General features: G+C 39.5%; 1 protein-coding gene across 5 annotated transcripts in view; it reads right to left on the reverse strand.

The window, feature by feature from the left end:
- The window catches only part of MACF1 (microtubule actin crosslinking factor 1), a 314,885-nt gene that overhangs the window by 191,097 nt on the left and 100,376 nt on the right, over nucleotides 1-23,412 (reverse strand). For 4 of the 5 annotated variants that reach the window (XM_045548191.1, XM_045548189.1, XM_045548188.1 and 1 more), the window contains exons 2-4: nucleotides 16,725-16,786; nucleotides 5,971-6,060; nucleotides 1,916-1,993 (exon numbers count right to left, since the gene is read on the reverse strand). In XM_045548191.1, coding sequence (XP_045404147.1) covers nucleotides 1,916-1,993; nucleotides 5,971-6,060; nucleotides 16,725-16,786 — 230 coding nt within the window. Of the gene's footprint in view, nucleotides 1-1,915; nucleotides 1,994-4,036; nucleotides 4,138-5,970; nucleotides 6,061-16,724; nucleotides 16,787-23,412 lie in introns of those variants that run through there. The other variant, XM_045548186.1, reaches the window with a different exon arrangement.

Here is a 23,412-nt window from a genome sequence, read left to right on the forward strand (position 1 = left end):
AGTCCCACCTCTGTCAGCTTTCCCCTTTCATTGTGACATCTACCTCCATTGGCCAAACCCACCTTCCAATCTCTACTAACCCTTCCCTCAATGACTTCAGCATGTAACCCCTATTCTCTTTTCCTAACTTCACCATCTACCCTCTTTCCTGGCAATTTTAGCACTCATGTTGGTGATCCAAATATCACCCTTTCTGCACAATTTGCCTGCCTTCTCAATTCTGATGACTCTGTTTTCAGCCTACTTTGTCCACCTGCACAGCTAAAACTTGGACCTCACCACTACAGAGAACTGCTCTAGAGATCCCCTTGCCCTTGTCTGAGTCCATTGTTTTTACTTGCCTGCATTTTCATTCTATCATAATAAACGGATCCACTTTTTGTCTTTATTCAGACTTCTAGCTAATCAATTCTCCTCAGTTTATCTTGCCCATTAAGGCTCCCTCGAGTTTCCTCTAGCTCCACACACAGCCGTTTCAGTGGTGCTTTCTCCAGTACCCTAAACACTGCAGAAGCCTCCACTTCTCCTGCCACTTTTCATTTATTAATTTATTCCAATAAATTATGCAAGTGCCAATTATAAACCATTCATTATGACAGGTGCTGAAGGTAAGATGTTAAGTAACATCATGTTCCCTGTTCTCACAGAGCCTAGAGTGCACTGGAGCAAACAGGGAAATAATAATAGAGTAATAAATGTTATATCAGAAGTAAATTGTTTTGAGAGCACACAAAAAGAGAATTTCCCAAGTTAATAAGAATTGCTAAGAGTGACAAAAATGAACTGACTCCAAAAATATGCATACCATTTAATGTCATATTGACCCTTGCTGTTGCTTGGCAACTCTAGATATACAAAAGCTTTCCCACACGGCTCACTCTAAGCAGATGAACTCTCTGACTCTCTCATCTACCTTCCTTCCTTCCACAAACCATCTCTGTATCTTTACTCCTCCTCTATCCTCCTCCCTGTATCTTGGAAGACGAGGCATTTTCCTTTTCTTTTTCAAAGATAACCTCAGCAGTTATGCTCTAGTTCTCACCTGCCAATCCCTGGACTTGGTTCCAGGCAATGGGAGGAAGGGCTGTGTGTAGACAACAGCATGGACAGCAGAAGGAACACTAACCCCATGTCAGGAAGCCTACATTAAAGGCCAGCTTTGCTCCAACTTGTGTGATTTGGGGCAGGTCATTTCACCTGTCCAGATCTCAGTTCATTTATCTATAATATGAAGAAACTGGACCAGCAGATCATAGGAGTATCTTCTGGGACAAACATTCTATGACTCCTAATACTCCTCCTCATGCTAATTTTCAATCTTACACTCTTCACTGGGTTCTCTTTTTATGTCTAAAAATGTGTTGTTGTCTTCTGTCGTCATCTAGGAAGGGAAAAAGTACTTTCTCATTTCCTGTATCTAGGTCCACTATATGCTAAGTATCTTTCTGCTCTATTAACACTGTTTTTTTAAGTTACCAATGCTTAACAACTAAGACGTTTTTCTCTGACATGATGTGGCCTTCCACAATACAGACCACTCCTTGTTTTCATGATGATGTAGCAATTTGGTCCTCCCTCTTCCTAGATGCTATACCTTTTTTCCATCTTCTTTGCTGGTTTATTTTTCATCTTCATTTAAACCCCCACCTAAGGTGGGTCTACAGGTTCCATCTTCATCATCTTATTCTTCTCCATGAACACTCTCCCTCTTAAGGAGGCCACAAGTTCTATGTAAGCACAACTGACCGATTTGTCCAACCATAACACAATTGCTCACTAGCAGGTTAAGACACAAAACTGCATCAGTCAGCCTTAGCATTTACTGAGGGTTTATTAGGGGCACTAAGAACCTCCCTAAATAGGCCCCTGATGTCAACATTCCCTAGCAGAATGGAGAAAGCTGGGATGGCCTTACCTGTCGCTGCTTTAGGAAGTCCAGGGCAATCTGGACATTCTGCAACCTATGAAAACGCATCCTGCCCTTCTCTCGGGGCTGCAAACAAACAAAAAAAGGGATGTTAATTTTGGCTACACCAATTTAGCCATACAGACCCTTTCTCTTTTATTTCAAGGACTAAAGGACCACACAAGAATTCCTCACAGTTGAAGCCAGGCATGGGAGCATTACATACAGCACCCCTTAAGAGCAGACCTGTGTGTGTATTCCACCAGGCTGAGACCCCCAAAATGTCTTGCATTCCACTATGCTTCCAGCAAACACACAATACTGTTTGACCACTAATGCTGAATCAGTGCCGCAGCATCTATACAGATGCTTCTGTAGTCACATGTGGCAGAACTTGATGCTGGTTGTGAGGTTAATGGGAACAAACACTTTGGCTCTATGGCTCCTAAAATCACAGTTAAATGCTATTGTAGGGAAATGGGTAGAGAGTCCTAATTACATATTGCACAGTAATAGGAGCCAATCCTATTACAAACCTGGCAAAAGGAGTCAAGGTTGCCGATTTCTAACCACAGGGAATGAAAAGTTACACATGCTCAGGAGACAAGTGAAAAAATGGGAGGCAAAAATCAAGAAGTAACCTATTTCCCAGAAAGATGGATATCACTGTAGGAAAACCAACCTTTACCCCAGCATGAAATACCCAGAGAAAATAAAATCCTGATAGTACAGGGCTATTCAACATAATTACTCCAAAGAAAGTTGTTTTCGGACAGTCACTCAATCCTGGATATCGTACAAGCCATAGGAAAGAAGCCCATCTCTTCCCAGTGCCTCTGGTACCCTGTCCAACACTCAACTATTACCTATTGGAAAGTGAATGGAGTCTCTCTACCTGGTGAGTACCTGAAGGAACAGCTTTCTACCTCTGGGACATTTTCTTATGCTTGCTTTCCAATGTTGCTTTTATTTTACTAAAATTAGGACTGCAGTATCACTTTTACTAGATTATACTTGTTTCACTTGTAAGTGTCAAAATGGTACTAATTAAAGGCTGATAAAACACAAAAGAGTTCTGTTGTGGGTGTCTGCACAGAGAAAACACTGGTTCAAATTGAAATGGTCAAAAAGTAGCCCAACATGTGGAGAGATAAGGATGGAAGCATCTCTCTGGGCAACCCCCAACACTTCTAAGCAATCCCCAGACAGGATAATCTACAGGGATGTCAAGGCCTCTCTGGGCAACAGGATAACTTCTTCAGTCAAAGGTTTAGGAAAAATCTTTTTAGCAAGAACCTCTTTTTAGTCATTTCAGCTAAACTAATTGTGAATATGGCTTAGGATGTCAGAGTCTGTAAAACTGAAGACTCTCAATGGGAAGGGAGATCAATGAGATGAAAAGATGATTTTAAGGATAGGGAATGGGGATATTGCCTAATTCTGGTTTCTGAAAAAATATTATGGGCTATAATTTGGGGCCTGCAGCCTGCAAATATTCCTTATCCTCAACAAATATTCCTCTTCTCTAATCTTTACTCCTATATTCCCCCACCAAAAATACCCTAAGAACATGCAAGTTAAATCTCTGTCCTCTATAGTACTAGAGATATTATTGACCAAAGCCAGAGTATCTCCATGCAGTGAGTTTGCAAACAACAGGCTGTTTTGAAAACAAATGGTATGGTGTGTGGTGAGAGCCTAGAGGCCAGACAGGTGGAGAGAGAGTACCAGTTAGTCTGGACTGTGGAGCTGTGAGCAATTAATTAACTGTCATGCTGCCAACTAAACTTTCCACAATTCTGCAATCTGGACTCAGACAACACAGCAAGGCCTCCAGAAAGCTATGGGTCCCCAGGTCACAAAGGGACTCAACACCTCCCAACACCATTATTCTTTTTGTGCCAACCATTCTCAGATAAGCATAACAATTCCCACTCCAGGATCATCTAACAGTGACAAGAGGCACAATTAGTTTTAACCACTTTCTTTGGGACTCAAATTCCCAGGTGAAATAAGAAGGTGGTAACTGGTAACTGAGTTACTTGGAGACCTGGAGAACCTCAGACTCTCTGATGGCCCAGCAGTGCCAGCAGCGCCAGCTGGGATGCTGGCATCCCCAGGAAGACCTACTACATCATCATCATCTTCCTCCTCCTGCTCCTCGCTGTTTGTACGGCGCCAGGAGGGCATGCTCACCAGACGGAGGGTCTTCAGCCCTGCTGGCTCCTTTGGCCACCAACCAATGCAAAGGTACAACAGAGGAACAGGAAATTCACAACACAAAGATGAAAAGGAAATGAATGCAACATTTAAAAAAAAATGAAAATATGAAAATACCCTCCCACCTTCAAAGATGATACAAAACCAAATCAGGACCAGAGCAGACGGTTACACTGCATATACTTTCAGTTTTAAAACACATATTCAATTCTCCATGGCCACCCACCCTCTCTGCTTTTGTGAATCAACTAAGGGAGAAAAAGATGATGAGAATAACCGTGACAGAGGTATCCAGATGGTTGTTATCCTATGAGTATCTCCATGAACACCTATAGGTTTTCAAGGGTTAAGAAAAGAAACCAGATTGGAGTAGTTTTAAGCTGTTATGTAAGCAATGTCACCAAAAAGGATCATTTTTCAATATAAAATCACTATAAGCTTATCAAAAGTACCACCAACACTGCCCAAAATACAACTTTATGAGTGTTAAAGAATAAAGTCCAGCACAGCAAAAGTGAAATTCTGATTACTTATTAGATTTATAAATGTGGGCCAGAGAAAAACTAGAAATTGTATGTGCTGGCTATGCTAACAAAGGCATCTGTCAATTTTAGGCCATTAAAAAAATATAAAATCAATTCTATAGTAAGGCAAAAAAAAGAAAATACCAAAACAAGGGGGCCAGGGCAAGCCAAGCCCTAATCCTAGAAGGAACAGAATATCACTTAAACAGTGAAATCTAATGTGCCAAATCCTATTCTTTAAACACAACAAACAATGACTAAGAATCCACCAAAGGCAGTGAGTGGGCTGGGCTTCACAGACAACTTGAGCTGTGCATCTCTTCAGTTCTCTCTTTCCCCATAGATGTTTCCAGTATTCAATCCTGGACTTTTCTAAATGAAAATTATGTTGTCTATGGCACTAGAGACATAACATGAACCACACAGGATCACCTGCTCCCATCAGGCTCAAATATATAAAACCATGGGCCCACAAGTGGGTTATTTTGATCACTCAAACAAAGCAAGTGTAAGAACTATAATATCATCTGGAAAGCCAAGAGGCTCAAACAGGATTTGTTTTCAGATATGTAGGTGTTTCCCACAAGCAAGGTTTAATACATTTTGGGAGGTGACAGGCATATTTAATTATTCAAGGGGCCCAAATGTACTGCATCCAGGGCTATGCTCAGATATCAACTTCTGCACCTCTCCAAATCTGTGAAACTCAATGAATCATAGAAGGGAGAAGTGAGATGAATTGGTGGGAGCAGGTGATCCTGTGTGGTTCACTTCTGTCTCTAGTGCCATAGACAACATAATTTTCATTTAGAAAATTCCAGGATTGAATTGGTGAGGATGAAAAAAAAAAACAAAACAAAACTTCAAACACCTGGGCTTTTAAATGTAAGCCTCAGGTCTTACAGAAAATTTAAAATTTCACAATAGATGGGAAAATCAGAGGAGTTTATACAGACTAGAAATAGAACTCTAAGAAGAAAAATACCTCCTTATTCAAAAACCTTTAAACATGAACTACCGTTCTTGAAATACTAGTATCTAGAAATAGATAAAGAATAAGGAGAAAACATGCCAATATAAAAGGACTATAATTGATTCCTGACTTCAGGAAATGAAAACATAGAATACATCGATTGAAATTATATCATTTGTGAACTGTAAGTCTGACTTGGAAATAAAGTCCATCAATAATCTCTTCTACTCATTCCTCCCACCTAATAGAGCAAGCAGTGATGGCTACTGCCTCTGCATTCCACAAGATGGACCGATATATCATTCATAGGGCCACACTTGTGAGGCCACCCATTAGGAGAAGCTCACCAATTTGATGCCCGAGAGGACCTCCAGCAGAGAGATCAGGTTATGGCCATCCCGCAGATCTTCATAAAGATCATTGATGTGCTTGCGGACCTGTAAATGAGAGTGAAAAAGAAAAACACTGATTTTTATTTGATATTGAATTATTTTACTATCCACATAAGAATCTCTGGTTCTAGGTAAGCACATATTAAAGAATTTGAAATAGGCAAGGCATGGGGGCTCACTCCTGTAATCCCAGTACTTTGGGAGGCCAAGGTGGGAGAATCATTTGAGCCCAGGAGTTCGAGACCAGCCTGGTCAACATAGCAAGACCCCTGTCTCTGTAAACATATTTTTAAAAATCGGCCAGGCATGGTGGTACATGCCTGTAATCACAGCTACTTTGAAGGCTGAGGCAGGAAGATGGCTTGAGCCCAAGAGTTCGAGGCCATGGTGAGCTATGATCATGTCACTGCCTTTTGGCCAGGGTGGCAGAATGAGACCTTGTCTCAAAAAAAAAGAAAAAAAGAATTTGAAACTGGAAGCAATAATAAAATTCAGGAATTTTTAGGTTGGAGTAAAATATACATGAAATGGTAACACTTACCAAAAGTGTGTTTGTTTTTTAAATTGAAGCCAGATCTATTACACACTCTAACCAACACTGAACAATATTCTAGAAAGTTTAAACAAGGAGATGAAGAGTCTTAATTATCCTGAAATATCTCAGGAATTACTATGGGCCAAAATGTGACAGGATGGCTACTGATGGACACATGAGTCCAGCCAGAGTCAGAAAAGCCTTCTAGAGTGTCGCAAAGGAAACTAAATGCTAGGTGCCCAGTGTTTCATAGGGTATACCTACAATTTGACCCCTCTTGTACCAAATATTTCTAATAGTAAATTTGAGGATTATTTTCTTTGTGGGAAATTAATTCCAATTTTATAATTGAAACTATGGAAAAACAGATCTTAATTTGGGGAAAAGTGTGGTTAGTATCAGATACTATGCCCAGTGTTTTATATGTTATTTCATGTATTCCTCACATCTGTAAGGTAAGTATAATTATTATTCCTATTTTACACATGAGAAAACAAGGCACAAAGAGGTTAAGTAACTTGTCCTAGGTCACCAAATGAAAAAACTGGCCTTAGTTTGGTATTGCTGATTTTAGTTTTGCCATTCACTGCTATGCTTTATAATCAGCACAATCTCCTTTCATTTATTTAATCCAAACAACTGCCTTGTGAAGTTTACTAATTACCACCACTCCACAGAAGAAACTGAGGCTCTGAGAAGTTAAGGTCACATAGCTGTAAGTGGCCATCGGTCTTCTGATTCATTCCAAGTTTAGCAACAATTTTATTGAGTAATATAACACAGAATCAGAAGACTATCGGAAATTGCAAGGAAAAAGCTTGATTTTTAACAAAATAATTGTCTAGACAACAATAGAAAGGGCTACTCTCAGAAGCAGATTTCCAGTTACTAGAATTTCTCAAGCAAAAGCTGATATTTGGGGATATTTACATTTGAGTGGAAAACTAAATTCCTTTCCAATTATAATATTCAAAGTAGCATTCAAAGTAGAACAGGAATTTAAAAAGACAAAGGCTGGAAACATCAAATAAGACTTCCTGGAAGTGATGGGACTTGGAAGATTAGCAAATGTTTTGGCTGAAAGAAAAAAGATAGAAAAATCACATAAGACTAGGTATAAAGGTGGAAATATGCAAGGTATATGTGTTTGTATGCGTGTGTGTAGAGGGATAAGAAAGTAACATGAAACCAGGCAGGTGCTGTGTGCCTGTAGCCCCAGCTACTCAGAAGGCTAAGGCAGGAGGATCGCTTGAGAACAAGAGTTCAAGACCAGCCTGGGCAACATAGTGAGATCCCATCTCCAAAAAAAATTTAAAACTTAGCCAGGTGCAGTGGCACAAGCCTGTGGTCTTAACTATTCCAGAGGCTGAGGTTGGGAGGATTTCTTGAGCACAGAAATTCCAGGCTGCAGTGTGCCAAGATCATGCCTGTGAATAGCCACCACACTACATCTTGAGTGACACAGCAAGATCCCATGGCGTTTTAAAATTAAAAAAAAAAAAGGTGACAGATAGATTATCCAACTAGATAGAGAATATTGTTTATGATGAACTGAATAATAGCTTTCAAACATTGAAAGAATATTTGATTTCTTATGCTATTCACAATGTGTACTGGCTCTACACATGACACATTTATAAATTTAATCTGCAATATTAACATTTTCTCCATCATTTTCTTAAGTCTAAACAATGAACAAAACAAGACACCTAGCCCAGACTTGTAGCATTTGAAGATTTCCATGGTGTAAATACTCCCACCATAACAAATTTCAAGTCACTAATATAACCATCATAAAATGCAATGTTGGGAGGAAATGTACAGTAGCACACCATTATATAGTATGTCCATCATAGAGAAACAACAGACATATTAACCTCAAGAGCACAGCCAATAATAACATGTAGCAAAATAATTATGAAGAGCTTTGAGTATTTGTTACCTTTATTTTAAATATAATTTATTTATTTGTAAGTTTATATAATTTAATTTTTAATAATAGCTGTGCTCAGCAACCAGCTCACAAAATTGCTGAAAATTTACTAGTTGGCTCTCATGAGTTCATATGAGCCAGCTCCAGCACACCAATAGCTCCAAGATTTCAAGACCCCTCTCTCATATAGGTCCCAGATTTCAAGCTTGTAGTGTGGAACAACTATAGTGCACCATTAACAGAAATGATAAGTCATGAGGGTTAGAAGGGGAGTAGATTTGATAAATTCAATTTTAAATATGCTGAATTTAAAATGGCAGCAAAAGAGCTACAAATGGAAATGTTCCTGAAGCAGCTGGAAATGCTGGAATTCAATTTGCGCCAGCTGAGAACTTAAGTTTAGAGGTCACATATAGAGGTGCTAGCTAAAGACATGGGAAATGTTGGGCTTTCTGGATTAGGGGCAAGAGAGAAGAGCAGAGTGCTAAAGACTGACCCTTATGGAACACCCAAAATTAGAAGGCAGGGGATGGAAAAGCAATCAACAAAGGACAGAAGGAAAAAAAAACAAACACGAGCAATGAAAGGGGTGGGCAAAGAAACAAGGAAGTATAATCAAGTCAGGGGTGGTCGCCGGTATCAAATACTAGAGCAGAAGTCAAGGACGGTGAATACTAAGAAAGTTTTTGAATTTTGCTACAAATAAGAAAGAGCTGTTTTTCATGAGAATAATTTTCAAGAGTGGTGCAATGGAAATCAGATTATAAATGAATGGTAGGTTAAAAAAAAGTCAGAAAACATTAAATAGTTGACATTAAGGATTAAGACGAGGAGGGACACCTAAGTTAAATGAGGGACTTATTTTTCACAGATAAGACCAGAACATAGGGTATAAAAATCAGGAGTGGGCATTGAATAATTATTTAAATAAAATATAGTAGAGCTCAAGACCCAAGTGAGATCATGTTATTAATAGGATATTAAACACCACAGGGTATTAAAAAGAAAATGGAGGCACTTTTAAATGTAAAGTTAATTTCACATCAATATCTTCTCAAAATTCCTATGTTTTATTGCTGTGATAGCAAAACTCAAACACATTATAGGAAATTTGGATCAGAGGTAGCTTATTATATCGGTCAATCTTTGTATAATAACCAACACAAAAATACCACTACCAAAGAGATATAGACAGAAGTAATGGGGAAGAGGAAGGTAGAGAAGTTTTTTTCGCCCCTCTGAAGAATTTTCAACAACAGAGAAGAGCCTGTTTCTAAAGCATATTGAACATGTCTCTGCCTAGAGATGGGTAAAGAACTAGCTAACATTTTTTGGGTGCTTCCATATCAGAAATTTTTCAGATACAGAGATGGGATTTGGAGGGCTCAATTAAGATTCCCAAAATCACACAGCTATTATAGTAAATGGCCAAGCCAATTAAATCCAGGTCTGCCTCATTCTAATGTCCTCCTTCCCTCTTCTGCACATATCAGTTTGCCTCTGAAGTTTTCCACAAATCTCTTTAAAAAAAAAAAAAAAATCAGTGGACTAAGTAAGCATCAGAAGTTTTAAAAGCAGCCAAGTGAAGGCAAGAGTGTCCAAGAGTCATCAATACAGAAATTTCTTTCTAACAAATAATCATGCTATTCTGTCAACAAATAAGATGAGTGAAAAACTTCAACTATTCAGGGCCTTGCCTGTTTGTACTACCTGAGAAAAATCAATGTCAAAATTAGTGAATGTCTCCAAAGAAAATATATAAATGGCTGAGATGCTCAACATCACTAGCTATAAGGAAAATATAAATCAAAACCACAATGATACACCCACTATGATGGGATGCAGAGAAACTGGAACCCTCACACACTGCTGGTGGGAAATGAAAAACGGTGCAGCTGCTTTGGAAAATAACCTGACAGTTCCTCAAAAGGCTAAACAAAAGTTACCATATGACCCAGTAATTCTACTCCTAGATGTATATAAATCAGGAAAACTGAAAACGTATGTAGAGACAAAAACTTGTAAGTCAATGTTCATAGTAGCATTGTTCATCATGGCCAAAAAGTGAAAACAATCCAATGTCCATCAATTGATAAATGGATAAACAAAGTGTGGTCTATCTACCCAATGGATTATCCAGCAATAAAAGAAATAAAATACTGATATATGCTACAATGTAGATGAACTTTGAAAACATTACGCTAAATGAAAGAAGTCAGTTACAAAGGACCACATATTATGATTTCATTTATATGGGATATCCAGAATAGGCAAATCTAAAGAGATAGAAAGTAGATTAGTGGTTGCCTAGGGCCATAGCCCTAGGAGGAGTGTATGGGGAAGACAAGGGTGATGGCTAAGAACATTTTGGTGGTAATGAAAATGTTCTAAAATTGATTGTGGTGATGGCTGCATAACTCTGAACATACTAAAAGTCACTGAATTGTATGCTTTAAATGGGTGACCTGTAATGATATGTGAATTAAATCTCAATAAAGCTATTTTTTAAAATTAGTGAAGAACTAAATTTTGAGAGAGCAAGTCCAATCTTCCCCAATCCCACGCATCAATAAGCCAAGGAGAACTCTGCTCTCCCAATTTTTTAAAACATTGGCTTAAAGCTGTGAAAAAATAAACAGCTTCCCCCAATTTCTGAGTGGCTTTAACAAAGGGAATACATGATATTTAAGGGCTTATAATCAGAACCTGAGCCTAAAGGTATGTTAAAGATTACTTCACTCTAATGCTCTCAGTCTACAAATGAGAAAACCGTTGCCCAGAGAAGTTAAATAACTTGCATAAGTGCATTTAGCTGGGAAGTATCAGAACTGGGTCTAGATCACTGTCTCCTGACTCAGTTGTATTCTTTCCCTTGGCAAGGCTTCTATGATGGCTGAAGGGTCAAAATGGCATAGTATCAACATTATTTAAAAAAAATAAAGAGAATTCACCCACCAACACACAAAGAACCAAGGATTGTCATATAGTATTGATACCTGCAGAAAATCTGACCTAGAAAAATTTTCCTCTAAACTATTAAAAGGAAACACAACCAGCTTAATTTCCTTGATCCAAACTATGTTGAAGAGCAATAAATAGGTCAGAAGAGAAAGTTTTAAAGAGAAAAATATGTTATTTACTCTCATCTTCACCAATTAAAAGATACAGGGAAAGTGAGAATGAGTCTAGTAGCTTCAGACGGATTTCTGAATTGGTAGATATTTAATCTGTAAAAGGGGAATTCCATATTGATTGATTGGCCAAATCTGTCTTCAAGAAAAGCCTAACACTAAAAACAGATTAGCTGCCCTAGACTTTTCAGTCTGGAAAAAACTGTGCCCAAATGCAAGGAAGAAGTAGAAGATCCCTGTTGGAGTAAGCAGAGTGAGAGAGGGGAGCAAAGTGTGAGGCTCTTTGCAGATAAGAATTCTATCTGTTTTAAGAATTCCCTAAATTTTGAGGAATCTAACAGTGGTACCAGCCAACCCTGATTAACAAAGATTCTCTGAGAATGAGTACAATTCTAAAATACACAAAAGGTAGCTTTACTTTAATAGGCAGGCACTTAGGTATACGGAGTAGAGAATTCAGAGTAAAGCCCGAGTCCAAATGTAGGCACAAATGCAGGGTTGAGATGTGTTTACTGTGAAATCAAGTCCTGAAAAATCAGGTCCAGGCAGAGACAGCCAAGAACCACCACTACATGGTCACACTCAGGCAACAAACGCAACACTCCTTTCCTTAGCATCTAACCAGTACTACCTTGTCAATCTCTTAAACTAAACTCTACTGCCAGTCTCCTGCTGACATTTCCCACAAACAGGAATAAGCAAAGAGGTGTGAAAGTCCACACAGCATTTAGAGAGCACAGTGTTTAGTCTTGTGTGGCCATCGCAAAGGCTGCACAGGAGAGAATACCTGGAATCATTACTGGTATCTTGTGTTCAACTAGAGAGCCTCAAACAGACATAGAAAAGTTGTGAATGTTAGTAAAACTTTGGGATTTTAAAACTTTTGCTGGTATATCTGGAAATTTTGTCTAAAATTCCAGAAATAACGGGGGCTTCTAAATTACATACATGAATAAAAATGCAAAGAACTATTCCATATGCTAGATTAAATATGTTCTTCTTTCTCTACCTATTAACTTCTGAAGCCAAGAAGAGGTGACCAGAAATAGCATTTTTCTTCCTCCTAAGGAGCTCATACTTTCATCATTTTCTGACATTCTCTTTAGGGGGAGAATTTATTAGCTACCAGGACCTAAAGATATGGCATAGATAATTTGAATAAGAACTCATTTAAAACTCTAGATTTTTTTTTCATGGTTCTGGCATATAAGCAGAACTCTTGGTTTTGTAGGTTTGCATTCTAAATTAGGTTAGTATATTTCAAATGCTTACATCCTTAACGAATCTCTTTTAAGACTGGATCAAAAATGTTCTTAATAAAGAGGAATTAAATTACTTATTCTAAAATAAACTGTTTCCCAAAGGATATTTGAGAATCCAAGAGATCCCAGATCAACTAAATCTAGAACTTGGGGGACTTTATTGGTTTTGCATTTACACTGGACTACCTGCCAAAGACAGCATTGATCTGAGTGTGAGTGTACTTGGGAAGCAAAGCAAACGATGCTTGAGTTGTAAAAAACAAATCTCAATCATTAATTCTCAGCCCAGAGTTCAAACAATTCCAACTTAGAGCAATAATTCTGATTAGCAGTGAATCTTTCTCCAAAATATCCTGAGATGAGAAAATGTTGTCAGAACCATCAGGCGGGAAGCCTGGGAAGAGATGAAAAATAGCCAAGGATTTAAGTAAAGCCCTGGCTGGCCGCCAATTTCTAACAATGCTATGATGTGTTCTGCTAGTTTCTCTCTCCCTGGGCCTCCTGTCATCACACAGTACTGAGGCAGAGCTCCAACAGGCAGAATCAGCTACAAATGAGTGGCAGGGAGCCAGAGCATTTGAATTCAACTACAAAGTTTGGGGGACAAGCTCGAGGCAGGATCAATTCAGTTCTTCCAATTATTAGAGATGAGGTATGAAAGAATAAGTTGAGGCCATGTTTAGTAGAAAGAACAAGTAATTTTGATCATAAGACTCATGATTGATCCTTAGGTGTATCCCTTGCCAACTGTATGATCTTGGGAAAGTCACTTCACCCCTCTAATACTCACTTGCCTTAGTTGTTAAAATTGAGAGGATAAATTAGCCTTACCTCCTTCAGGGTTACTGTAAGGATCACGTCGGATAAAAATGTTCTTCATAAGCTATAAAACACTATTGAAATATTATTTACTCAAGGTAACAAATACTTATTGGACATCTCATGTTCCTTGTGCAGCACTTGACAGAGAAAGTAGCACAATACCGTCCCAGCCCTCAAGAAGTACTCTAACAGAGGACACCAATACGTGAACACGCAGGCACCCCTTCAAAGAGCTATGAATAGAGATGGAGCTGCAATTGATTTAGTCTGAGGAACAGAGGTCAGAGTCTCAGAAAGGTGATGTTGGAGCTGAGACTTGAAGGGTAAGTGGGTGACGGCCAGGCAGAGGAGGCTGGGACATGCATTCTAGGGAAAGAAAAATAAATAAGTGAAGAGGTGTGAAAGTACATAGTGTTTAAGGAGCAGTGAGTTGTCTCATGTGGCTACAGCACAGGCTACACAAGAAAGAGTGCCCGGAAATGAAGCTGGACAGATAGGTTGGCACCAGGTTGTGAAGGGCTCTATGCCACAGCAGAGTTAAGTCATCAAATTAGAGGGAACTGGTAGCCATGGAGGGGAAACAGCCGTTTTTGTTTTCTTTTTCTCCTCATCTCTCTCCCTTTCTTCTTTGTCCTGACACTATAAAAAGGTACAGTATCTGCCTTCAAGTTATAAAAGTTACAATCTGGCAGAAAGATATAGAATGTGTCTTTCTAAATGCTATAGACGCTAAAACATAAGTACATAAAGAATACAGGGAGGGGCACAAAGAAGAGGGTAGTTAATTCCACATAGGAGAGTCAGGAAAATATTTACTGAGGTGTTAAGGTGGTATCCAGGCAGGACAGACTTGGAGAAGGTATTCAAAGCAGAAGGAGCAGCATGAGCAAAGATACAGAGTCATAAGACAGCACGGCACATAGTTCAGCAAGAGCCTGAGGTATGAGGGGAATTTGGCACTATGAGCCTGGGGAGATAGGCAGCAGCCAGGGTTGGTCCTGTGTAGGTTAAAAAGTACAGGTTCTAGACTTTAGGTTGCCCGAATTCTAAAATTTCAGTTCTGCTACTTTCTAGCACTATGATCTTGAACAAATTACTTACCCTCTCTCAACCTCACTTTCCTCATTGATAAAATGGGGATATTAATAGAACCTACAGCATAAGGTCACTGAAGGATTAAATGAGATAATCTATGAAAAGGACTTAGTATAGAATGTCTGATTTACAGGAAGGTCTCAATAAACTATTACCACTATTGTCATTATCAGTGTTATCACAGAAAACTTTGTTAGCAAACTATCATCATGGTCAAGGCAAGAGATGATGGGGCCTGGACAAGAGCAGAGGTGAGGGAGATGGAGAAGAGAAGACAGATGGCAAGCAATCTTTCTGAGCTGAAAGTGACTGAAGGGACTTGGTGACAAGGGAGAGATTATGGGCAGTAACGAAGCAAATATGATTCTAGGTTCCTAACTTGGACAACCAGCTACGTGAGTAAAAATATTTAACAGTTTGCGGTGTGTTAAATATAAGATATGCCTGGGTAACATCCAGATGAATGTGTCAGGTGCACTGTGAGAAACTAAGTCTTTGACTCAGGCAAGAATGCAGGAAAAGGCTCTATCATTGCCTCCTTATCCAGAGCTTATAGTCTGAAAATTGCCCTCACCTGCACTAAAAACGTGGCCCCACGGAGCCATTTCTGATTTATGTAACCATCTCCTTGGCCACAGTTTACTGAACTATAGATGGACAACTGACCCATGGAGAAAAATAAAACTCCAGCCAATCAGACCTTCTGTGTTCGTGCCTTCAGAATCATGTGGCTTCAGGGATTTACATCACCATTTGAGGGACAGCCACCATGGCTCACTCATATGCAATGGGAGAAATGCAGAGAAATCAATGTAGGAGACACACAGAAAGATGTAAAAGGGAAGGAACACAACATCTCAAAAAAAGAGAAAGAGAGTAATTATCTGATAACTGTTTAGTTTTCATTAAATCTGCTGCATCCAGACATTGGATTCTGTGAGATTACCCTGTATTCATTTCTGCTTTTGCTTCTTTGCATTCCATGCAACCAAACAATCCCTGTGACTAAAACAGATGAGATTGCCTGAGAAGAATACGGAGAACAAAACAAGAATTAATGGCCAAGGTTAGGACCCTCGGGAACATTAGAGAAAGAAAACCAGTGAAAGAGGCAAAAAAGGAAAAAAAAAAAAAAAAAAAAAGGCATTCATAGAGGGAAGAGGTAATTCAGGAAAAAGCAGTGTCCTAAAAGTCAACATAAGCGGGTTTCAAGAAGAAGACAACAGTATCAAATGCTACAGAGAAATCAAATAGGAGGAAGATAAAACTAGGCCACTAGATATGGTAATTAAGGGATCACTGGTGACCTTTCCTAGAGCAGTAGTAATTATTATAACTGAAAAACTTTGATTTCAGATCCTGACTACCATAATAGTCATACTGTTTATCCTTAGATAGGTCTACACAGGCCTCTGCCTTGGGTTTTCTCTTATTTAAAAATAATAAAAATCTTTGTAATAAAATCTTTCCCTAACCCTAGCCATTATCTGTATCTTAAACTGCACGGTGGTAAAATTCATCAAACTGAATATTTAAGATTTGAGCACCTGAAGAGAAAGAGAGAACAAAATCCCCTCTGTCCCATTCTTTCATAGTAATAAGATTTAAAAATAAAAAATAAAGGGGCCTATAAAGTAATTTACAGTGTAGGAGCAAAGTATTCTTTGAGTCTCAAGAATCATCCCTTGGTATCCTCAACCTCTGCCTTCTGAGGTAATGACGTGTAACACTGTCCTCGCCAAGAAACAGAACAGTACAAGTTCCCACACTGTTATGACTATATCAGTTTAGAGGAAAAAAGAAAGAAAGATGACATGTGTGTCTTCATAGACGCAGCAGATGGCAAGCAATCAGAACCATTTGAGAGGGAATGACAGATGCAGATGAGAACAGAGAGAGGCACCAGGGCGGCATGTACCAAGGGCTCCTACCTTCATCAGGTGCTTGTTGACCCACTTGGTGAACGTTTTCTTCTGAACCCGGTCCCGTTCATCTGCAAAGGAAACACAGAGAAAGCACTGGTTTAGTGCTACCCAGCCAACAAGACCCCAGACCTCTGCCTTGCCCCTACCCCAGTTTCTCTGGGACCACTTAAAAGTGCTGACTTTACCCACGGAACCACGGGAAAGTGACTTCTTGTTAGGAAGGTTTGGCCTATCTGAATTTCTTTGGTCTGTCCCTTTACAGATTAGACAGAATTGTGTGCCTCAAAAATCATGGCATGGCAAAGTCTCCATGGTACAATAATTTGAGCAAAGCAGGGAGCAGGGTAATTCCCCTCTTGCCTCATAACAATCTCCAAAAACCCACAGCTCTGAATACCACCAAGAGAAGGGGTGGGGTAGCCCTGCCATTTGGTACACTCATAGGCAGTGCTTAAATCTCACTCTTCATGCACCGATCTCCCTGAGCAAGGCTCTACCCCCTCCCTCTCCTATCCAGTACTTCCTCCATGGTGACTATAACCCCAACACTTTGGGAGGCCAAGGTGGGAGGACTGTTTGAGGCCAGGAATTTGAGACCAGCAAGACCTTGTCTCTATATAAATTTAAAAAATAAAAAAATCAGCCCAATGCGGTTGCATGTGCCTATAGTCCTAGCTACTTGGGAGGCTGAAGTGGGGCAATGGCTTGAGCCCAGAACTTTGAAGTTACAGTGAGCTATGATTGCAGCACTGCACTCCAGACTATGTGACAGAGCAAGACCCTACCTCTTACAAAAAAGAGAGAGAGAGACAGAGAGAAGTGGTTAAGCCCACCGGGGAAGGGAAACATGGGAGGTTAATGAAAGTTTCCCAGAGGAGTGACTCTAACCTTAAAAGATAAGTAGGGGTCAGTCAAAAAGAGAAGGGAAGGGACAAAGTTGCTACATGAAGTTACAATTAATGCAAATGCATGGACACAAGAAAAAGCTTATGTTCAGAGAACTATACAGAATTAAGGATGGTCAAAAGACAGATGTTTGTTATTAACAGGTATGCTAAGACTTAAAACTTGATAGGATGGCATGGGCCAAATCATGACCTTTCATGACAAGCTAAGGAGCCCAAACTTTATTCTATAGTTAAGGATTGAAAGATTTTAAATGGGAGAATGACATGATCAGATTTATGTCTGAGAAAAATTACTCTGGCAGCTTTTCCTGACAACTCTAGTTCTCAATAGTTTCTTTGTCCTACAACTTTTTATGGTTCTTACTGTGCTAATCACTCAGTCAGCACTCATATAATTATATAGAATGCTAAACTTTTAATATGCTTATTCTTACATCACCAGTGACATCATTAACTCCTTAAAGAAAAAGACCATGCTTTACTTTTTTGTATCTCACATGACTTCCAACAGCTAAAGCTCTACATGGTAAGACCTAAAAAACTGAAACAAAAGCTTTCTTGATTGCCCAATGTATGATTAGAAGACTGGCTAAAGAAACACAAAATGAAATCAGAACCAAGTTATCTACAAGCATCCAGTTCAATATGTAAAAACTCCAACATCCCACTAAATATCACTGTGTGCTGGGACATGCAGCCCTGACGGAAAAATTAAAGCTAACTAAAAGTTGTACCCACTGCATTTTCACCAATACCAGACTCACTCTGCTTCATCATATTAATTATCCTCACAGCCAAGAACAGTCCGATGCTACTTTTATAAAATTCTCACCCTGAAGACACAAGTTTTCTTTCTTATTTTTCTTTTTAGAATTTCTTTTATTATAAAAGCTATCCATGTTTGCTATAACAGGTCAAATAATACATAGATGAAAAAGGAAAATATTAACAGATTTTCTTTTAATCTAGTCAGTATTTTAAAGAGATGGAATTAATTTGACTTTTTTAGTCCATTGCATCATTTCTTTTACACCTGAAGATGTCAGCAGCATGACTGAATCTTTCTACTATCCATAAATTATTCTGTTCATTTACCAAACCCTTCCATGAGAATAATATACTAGGAAAACCTGATGGTCTCATATAAATCATGTTTCCAAAAGCTAAAAAATTGACTTTCAATGCAGGAGGAAGAGGTCCAGGTACTTATTCTGGATGTAATTATTAAAGGCAATATGATTACAAGCCTTTCCCCAAGACTAGCTAGCCTGCTTAGAGCTGAGCCATAAGCTGCTCAGAAATGGGTTTTATAGAACTCCTTTGCCCGTAAGAACTAGAGGATCCTCTTTTAGGATCCTAGGTTGATAGGCCCATCGATTGCATAAAAGTTCTTTCCCAATGTAAACATGAGGACAAGAGAATACTACAGTGCCTGGAGTTTAATATCTTAGTATTTTAGCAAAGAAATTCATTAGGGAAGCCAAAAAGCAACCTTAACGATTAAACAGACCTTCAGAATGCTCCAATCAGCTCAGACTTTCAAACTATTTGATAAGGTTTAGGTTTGGCTCCCTACACATAAATCCCAATTTTAGTTCAAAGAGCAAAGATCTTCTGCCTGCCACTGAAGGTAGAACTCTCAGAAAGTACCCTTATATGAGAGGAAAACAGTCAAGGAACAGGTGATATTCATTTTGATATTTCTTATCATCTCAGCCCAACCAAAGGCTATGAACCAACAAGGGAGAGCCTAATGCCTACTGCCTACTGCCAACATCTCTACAGGTAGAGATGGGGAGACCCAGCTGCCCATCTAATTTTTAGATTTAACACTTGAGGCACCAATGGCTTATTAATCACTAGGGGTTACTGACTTGGAAAGCTTTAATTAGAAGAATTTAATATTTGTTTCCAACTTTGTTAAGACCACCACTACAGCCAGAAGTGGTGGCTCATGCCTGTAATCTCAGCACTTTGGGAGGCCCAGGTGGGAGGAATGCTTGGGGCCAGGAGTTGGAGACCAGCCTGGGCAACAATTGTGCAATCCCCATCTCAACAATTTTTTTTTTTTTTTTAAATTGGACGGGTGTGGTGGTGTGTGCCTGTAGCCCTAGCTACTCAGGAGGCTGAGGCAGGAGGATCATTTGAGCCCAGGAGTTCAAGGCTGGCTACAGTAGCTATAATGATGCCACTGCACTCCAGCCTGGGGCACAAAGTGAGACCCAGTCTCAAACAAACAAACAAACACGCAGAAAGACCACCACTACAGTTTTCTAGTACTGTGTTACCAATACCTACCCCAATTTTCCTTATTTTAGTTTCACTAGCAAAGTCGTCCTTCCTTACAACCCGAGGTCAGTCCTTCCACTTAAAATCTAGATTCTCATCTCTTCCTTTCTCCTTAGAAAACTTAATCCAACAATTATCCCCTAACCTGTATATCTTCAACCTCTCCCTCTCTACTGGTTCTGCCCACTCAGTTTCTGAAAAAGTATGATGACAATGTTCAGACTCCACTTCCCCACCACCTGCTCACTCCATGTGACCTGGCTTCCGGCCCTACAAAGTCACTGAAACTGCTCTCCCCACAGTCACCTAATTGTCAACCCAGTGAATAATTCTGAGTTCTATCTCACTTAAATTCTCCGTAGCAGAAGACACATTCCCTCCACTCTTCTTCCTGAATCTGAGACTCCATTCTACCCTAAGTTTTCTTTTTTCTTTGGTTTTTCCTTCTCGGAACACCCCTTAAATGTTTACTCATCCTGAGACTTCTTTTCTTTTCATTCTGTATTACAGCTTCTTAAGATATCCATGGACCAAAGAGTCCATTTATAGCTTTAGAGAGTACATGTTCATGAATCACCTAAAATTGCATGCAAAATTTTTGGTGTTATGTTGGCGGAGGGGGAGAATCCATAGCTTTTCAAAAAAATTAAAAATAGCTGTTCTCTATATTCTCCCAGAATGATTTAATCGACTCCCATGGTTTCAGCTGTAACCTATACACTGATAATTCCCAGATTCATATTTTCAGCTCATGCCTTTATCCCAAACACCACTCTCATATATCCAACGGCCTCCTAAAACTTTCACACTCCTCTCAAACTCAGTTTATCTAAAACTGAACTATTCTTTTCATCTGGCTTCTAACAGATTTCTCTACTCTAATCCATCCTTCTCAATGTTGCCAGTCTAATGCCTCCATTCAGAATAAATATTTAAATTTTCAGCTTGGGATCTAAGATTCATTATGCTGTAATCTAATGCCTGCCTACCATTCATCTCTCTCTCCACTCTTCCATTAAAACTCTAATTTCCACTACTGGGTATTTATCCACAGGAAAAAAGGACATTTTATAAAATAGACAACCTGCACTCAAATGTTTATAGAAGCACAATTCACAATTGCAAAGATGTGGAAACAACCCAAGTGTCCATCAATATATGAGTGGATTAATAAAATGTGGTATATGTATGCCATGGAGTACTATTCAGCCATAAAAAATGTTGAACTAATACCTCTGGTATTAGCCTGATGGAACTGGAGACCATTCTTCTCCAGTATCACAAGAATGGAAAAACAAATATTACATGTACTCACCATTAAATTGGAACTAATCGAACAATACTTATGTGCACATATGGAAATAAAACTCATCAGAAATCAAGCAGGTGGGGGGGGCAGAGGGGATGAGTAAATTTACACCTAACAGGTACAATGAACACTATCTAGGTGATGGGCACACTTATAACTTTGACTCAAACTGTGCAAAAGCAATTTATGTAACCAAAACATTTGTACCCCTGTAATACTCTTTTTTTTGGGGGGGGGAGACAGAGTCTTGCTCTTTTGCCCTGGCTAGAGTGCCATGGCGTCAGCCTGACTCACAGCAACCTCAAACTCCTAGGCTTAAGCAATCCTTCTGCCTCAGCCTCCCGAGTAGCTGGGACTACAGGCATGCGCCACCATGCCTGGCTAATTTTTTCTATATATTTTTAATCATCCAGATAATTTCTTTCTATTTTTTAGTAGAGACGGGGTCTCGCTCTTGCTCAGGCTGGTCTCAAATTCCTGAGCTCAAACAATCTGCCCGCCTCGGCTTCCCAGAGTGCTAGGATTACAGGTGTGAGCCACCGCATCTGGCCCCCTGTAATACTCTTTAAAAAAAAAAAAAAAAAACTCTAATTTCCACCCTTATTAAAAAAATTTCTACCCAAATGAGGCACATTTTCTTTCTGTTTTTTTTTTTTTTTTTTTTGAGACAGTGTCTCGCTCTGTTGCCCGGGCTAGAGTGAGTGCCGTGGCGTCAGCCTAGCTCACAGCAACCTCAAACTCCTGGGCTTAAGCGATCCTACTGCCTCAGCCTCCCCAATAGCTGGGACTACAGCCTTGCACCACCATGCCCAGCTAATTTTTTCTATATATATTTTTTCGTTGTCCAGATAATTTATTTCTATTTTTAGTAGAGACGGGGGTCTCGCTCTTGCTGAGGCTGGTCTCGAACTCCTGATCTGGAGCAATCCACCCGCCTCGGCCTCCCAGAGGGCTAGGATTACAGGCGTGAGCCACCGCGCCCGGCCAGATGAGGCACATTTTCTTGCACTTCCATGCCTTTACACATACTGTTCTTTCTGCACGGAATGTAGTTCCCTCCTTCTCTGACTACTTATTCTTCAGCATATAACTCAACTATCACCTCCTCCAGGAGGAGCTTTTCCTATCTCTTACATACACCGGTTTGAGTGATTATTGCAGGATATCATTGTTTACTTGTTTATCTGTCCTACTCCACTAGGAGCAATTTTAGAATAGGCCTGATGTCAAATGAAAGCCTGAATTTAAGGTGCAAAGTTCTATGTTCTGATCCAACATAGCTTACCCACATAGTCCCTGTGCATTATGAATCATTCAAAAACCAAATGTGAGTAGAGCCTCTGCTTGTTTCCCTGAGGGCCACAGAAAAATCACAAGTGTTTCAAGAAGCCCTGAAGCATCAACCACCTGGAAATCTAGAAAGGATGTATGCCAGCTTACATACACAGAGAAGGCAAATAAAGAGTCTGAATAGGCCTATTCCATGACCTCATTAAGTTTACCATCGAGTGGCTGAAACCAACATGTAAATAATTAACAATAACACCAAGCAAATAACACAACACAACCTGCACAAAATGACACTAAAGCACAAACAGTTGATTAATTCCAACACAGTGGCAGGAGAAGAGTTCATGCAAAGTGTGGCGTTTGAACTATACTTGATCTTAGCTAAAAGGCCAAGAAGCAACTGGTGCTTGAACTAAACCTTGGATGACAAGTAGGATTTTGGCAGCCCAAAAAGGGGTCAAGGAATTCCAAAGAAGTAAAAGCATAAGCAGTGATTCAAAGACATATAAGTACACAGGGTGTGTTTCAGGGAATGATATGGCTACATGTGGCCACACCATACAGTTAGCAACGTAATGAGAAAGCAGGCTAGCAAGATCAGCTAGCTGATTTCAAATCATGGAAGACCCAGAAAGCTGGAGTGAGAGGATGTACTTAATTAGACAAAGAGATGCCACTGAAATTTTCTGACCTAGAGTATGCTTTGGGAAGATTAATCTGGCATTGTACTGAAGGCCAAACTGCACCAGAGAGACACTAAGAAGTAGAAGAACCTGTTAGAGGTCTACCATGACAGACCAATAAAGAAATCTAAGAGCCTGAATTAGGGCAGAGGCAGCAAGAATGTGAAGAGGGGAAGCAGATCTGCATGACAATGCAGAGGCAGAAACAATAGCCT

The sequence above is a fragment of the Lemur catta genome, chromosome 3 (assembly GCF_020740605.2).
Source record: "Lemur catta isolate mLemCat1 chromosome 3, mLemCat1.pri, whole genome shotgun sequence".
Lineage (NCBI taxonomy): Eukaryota > Metazoa > Chordata > Mammalia > Primates > Lemuridae > Lemur > Lemur catta.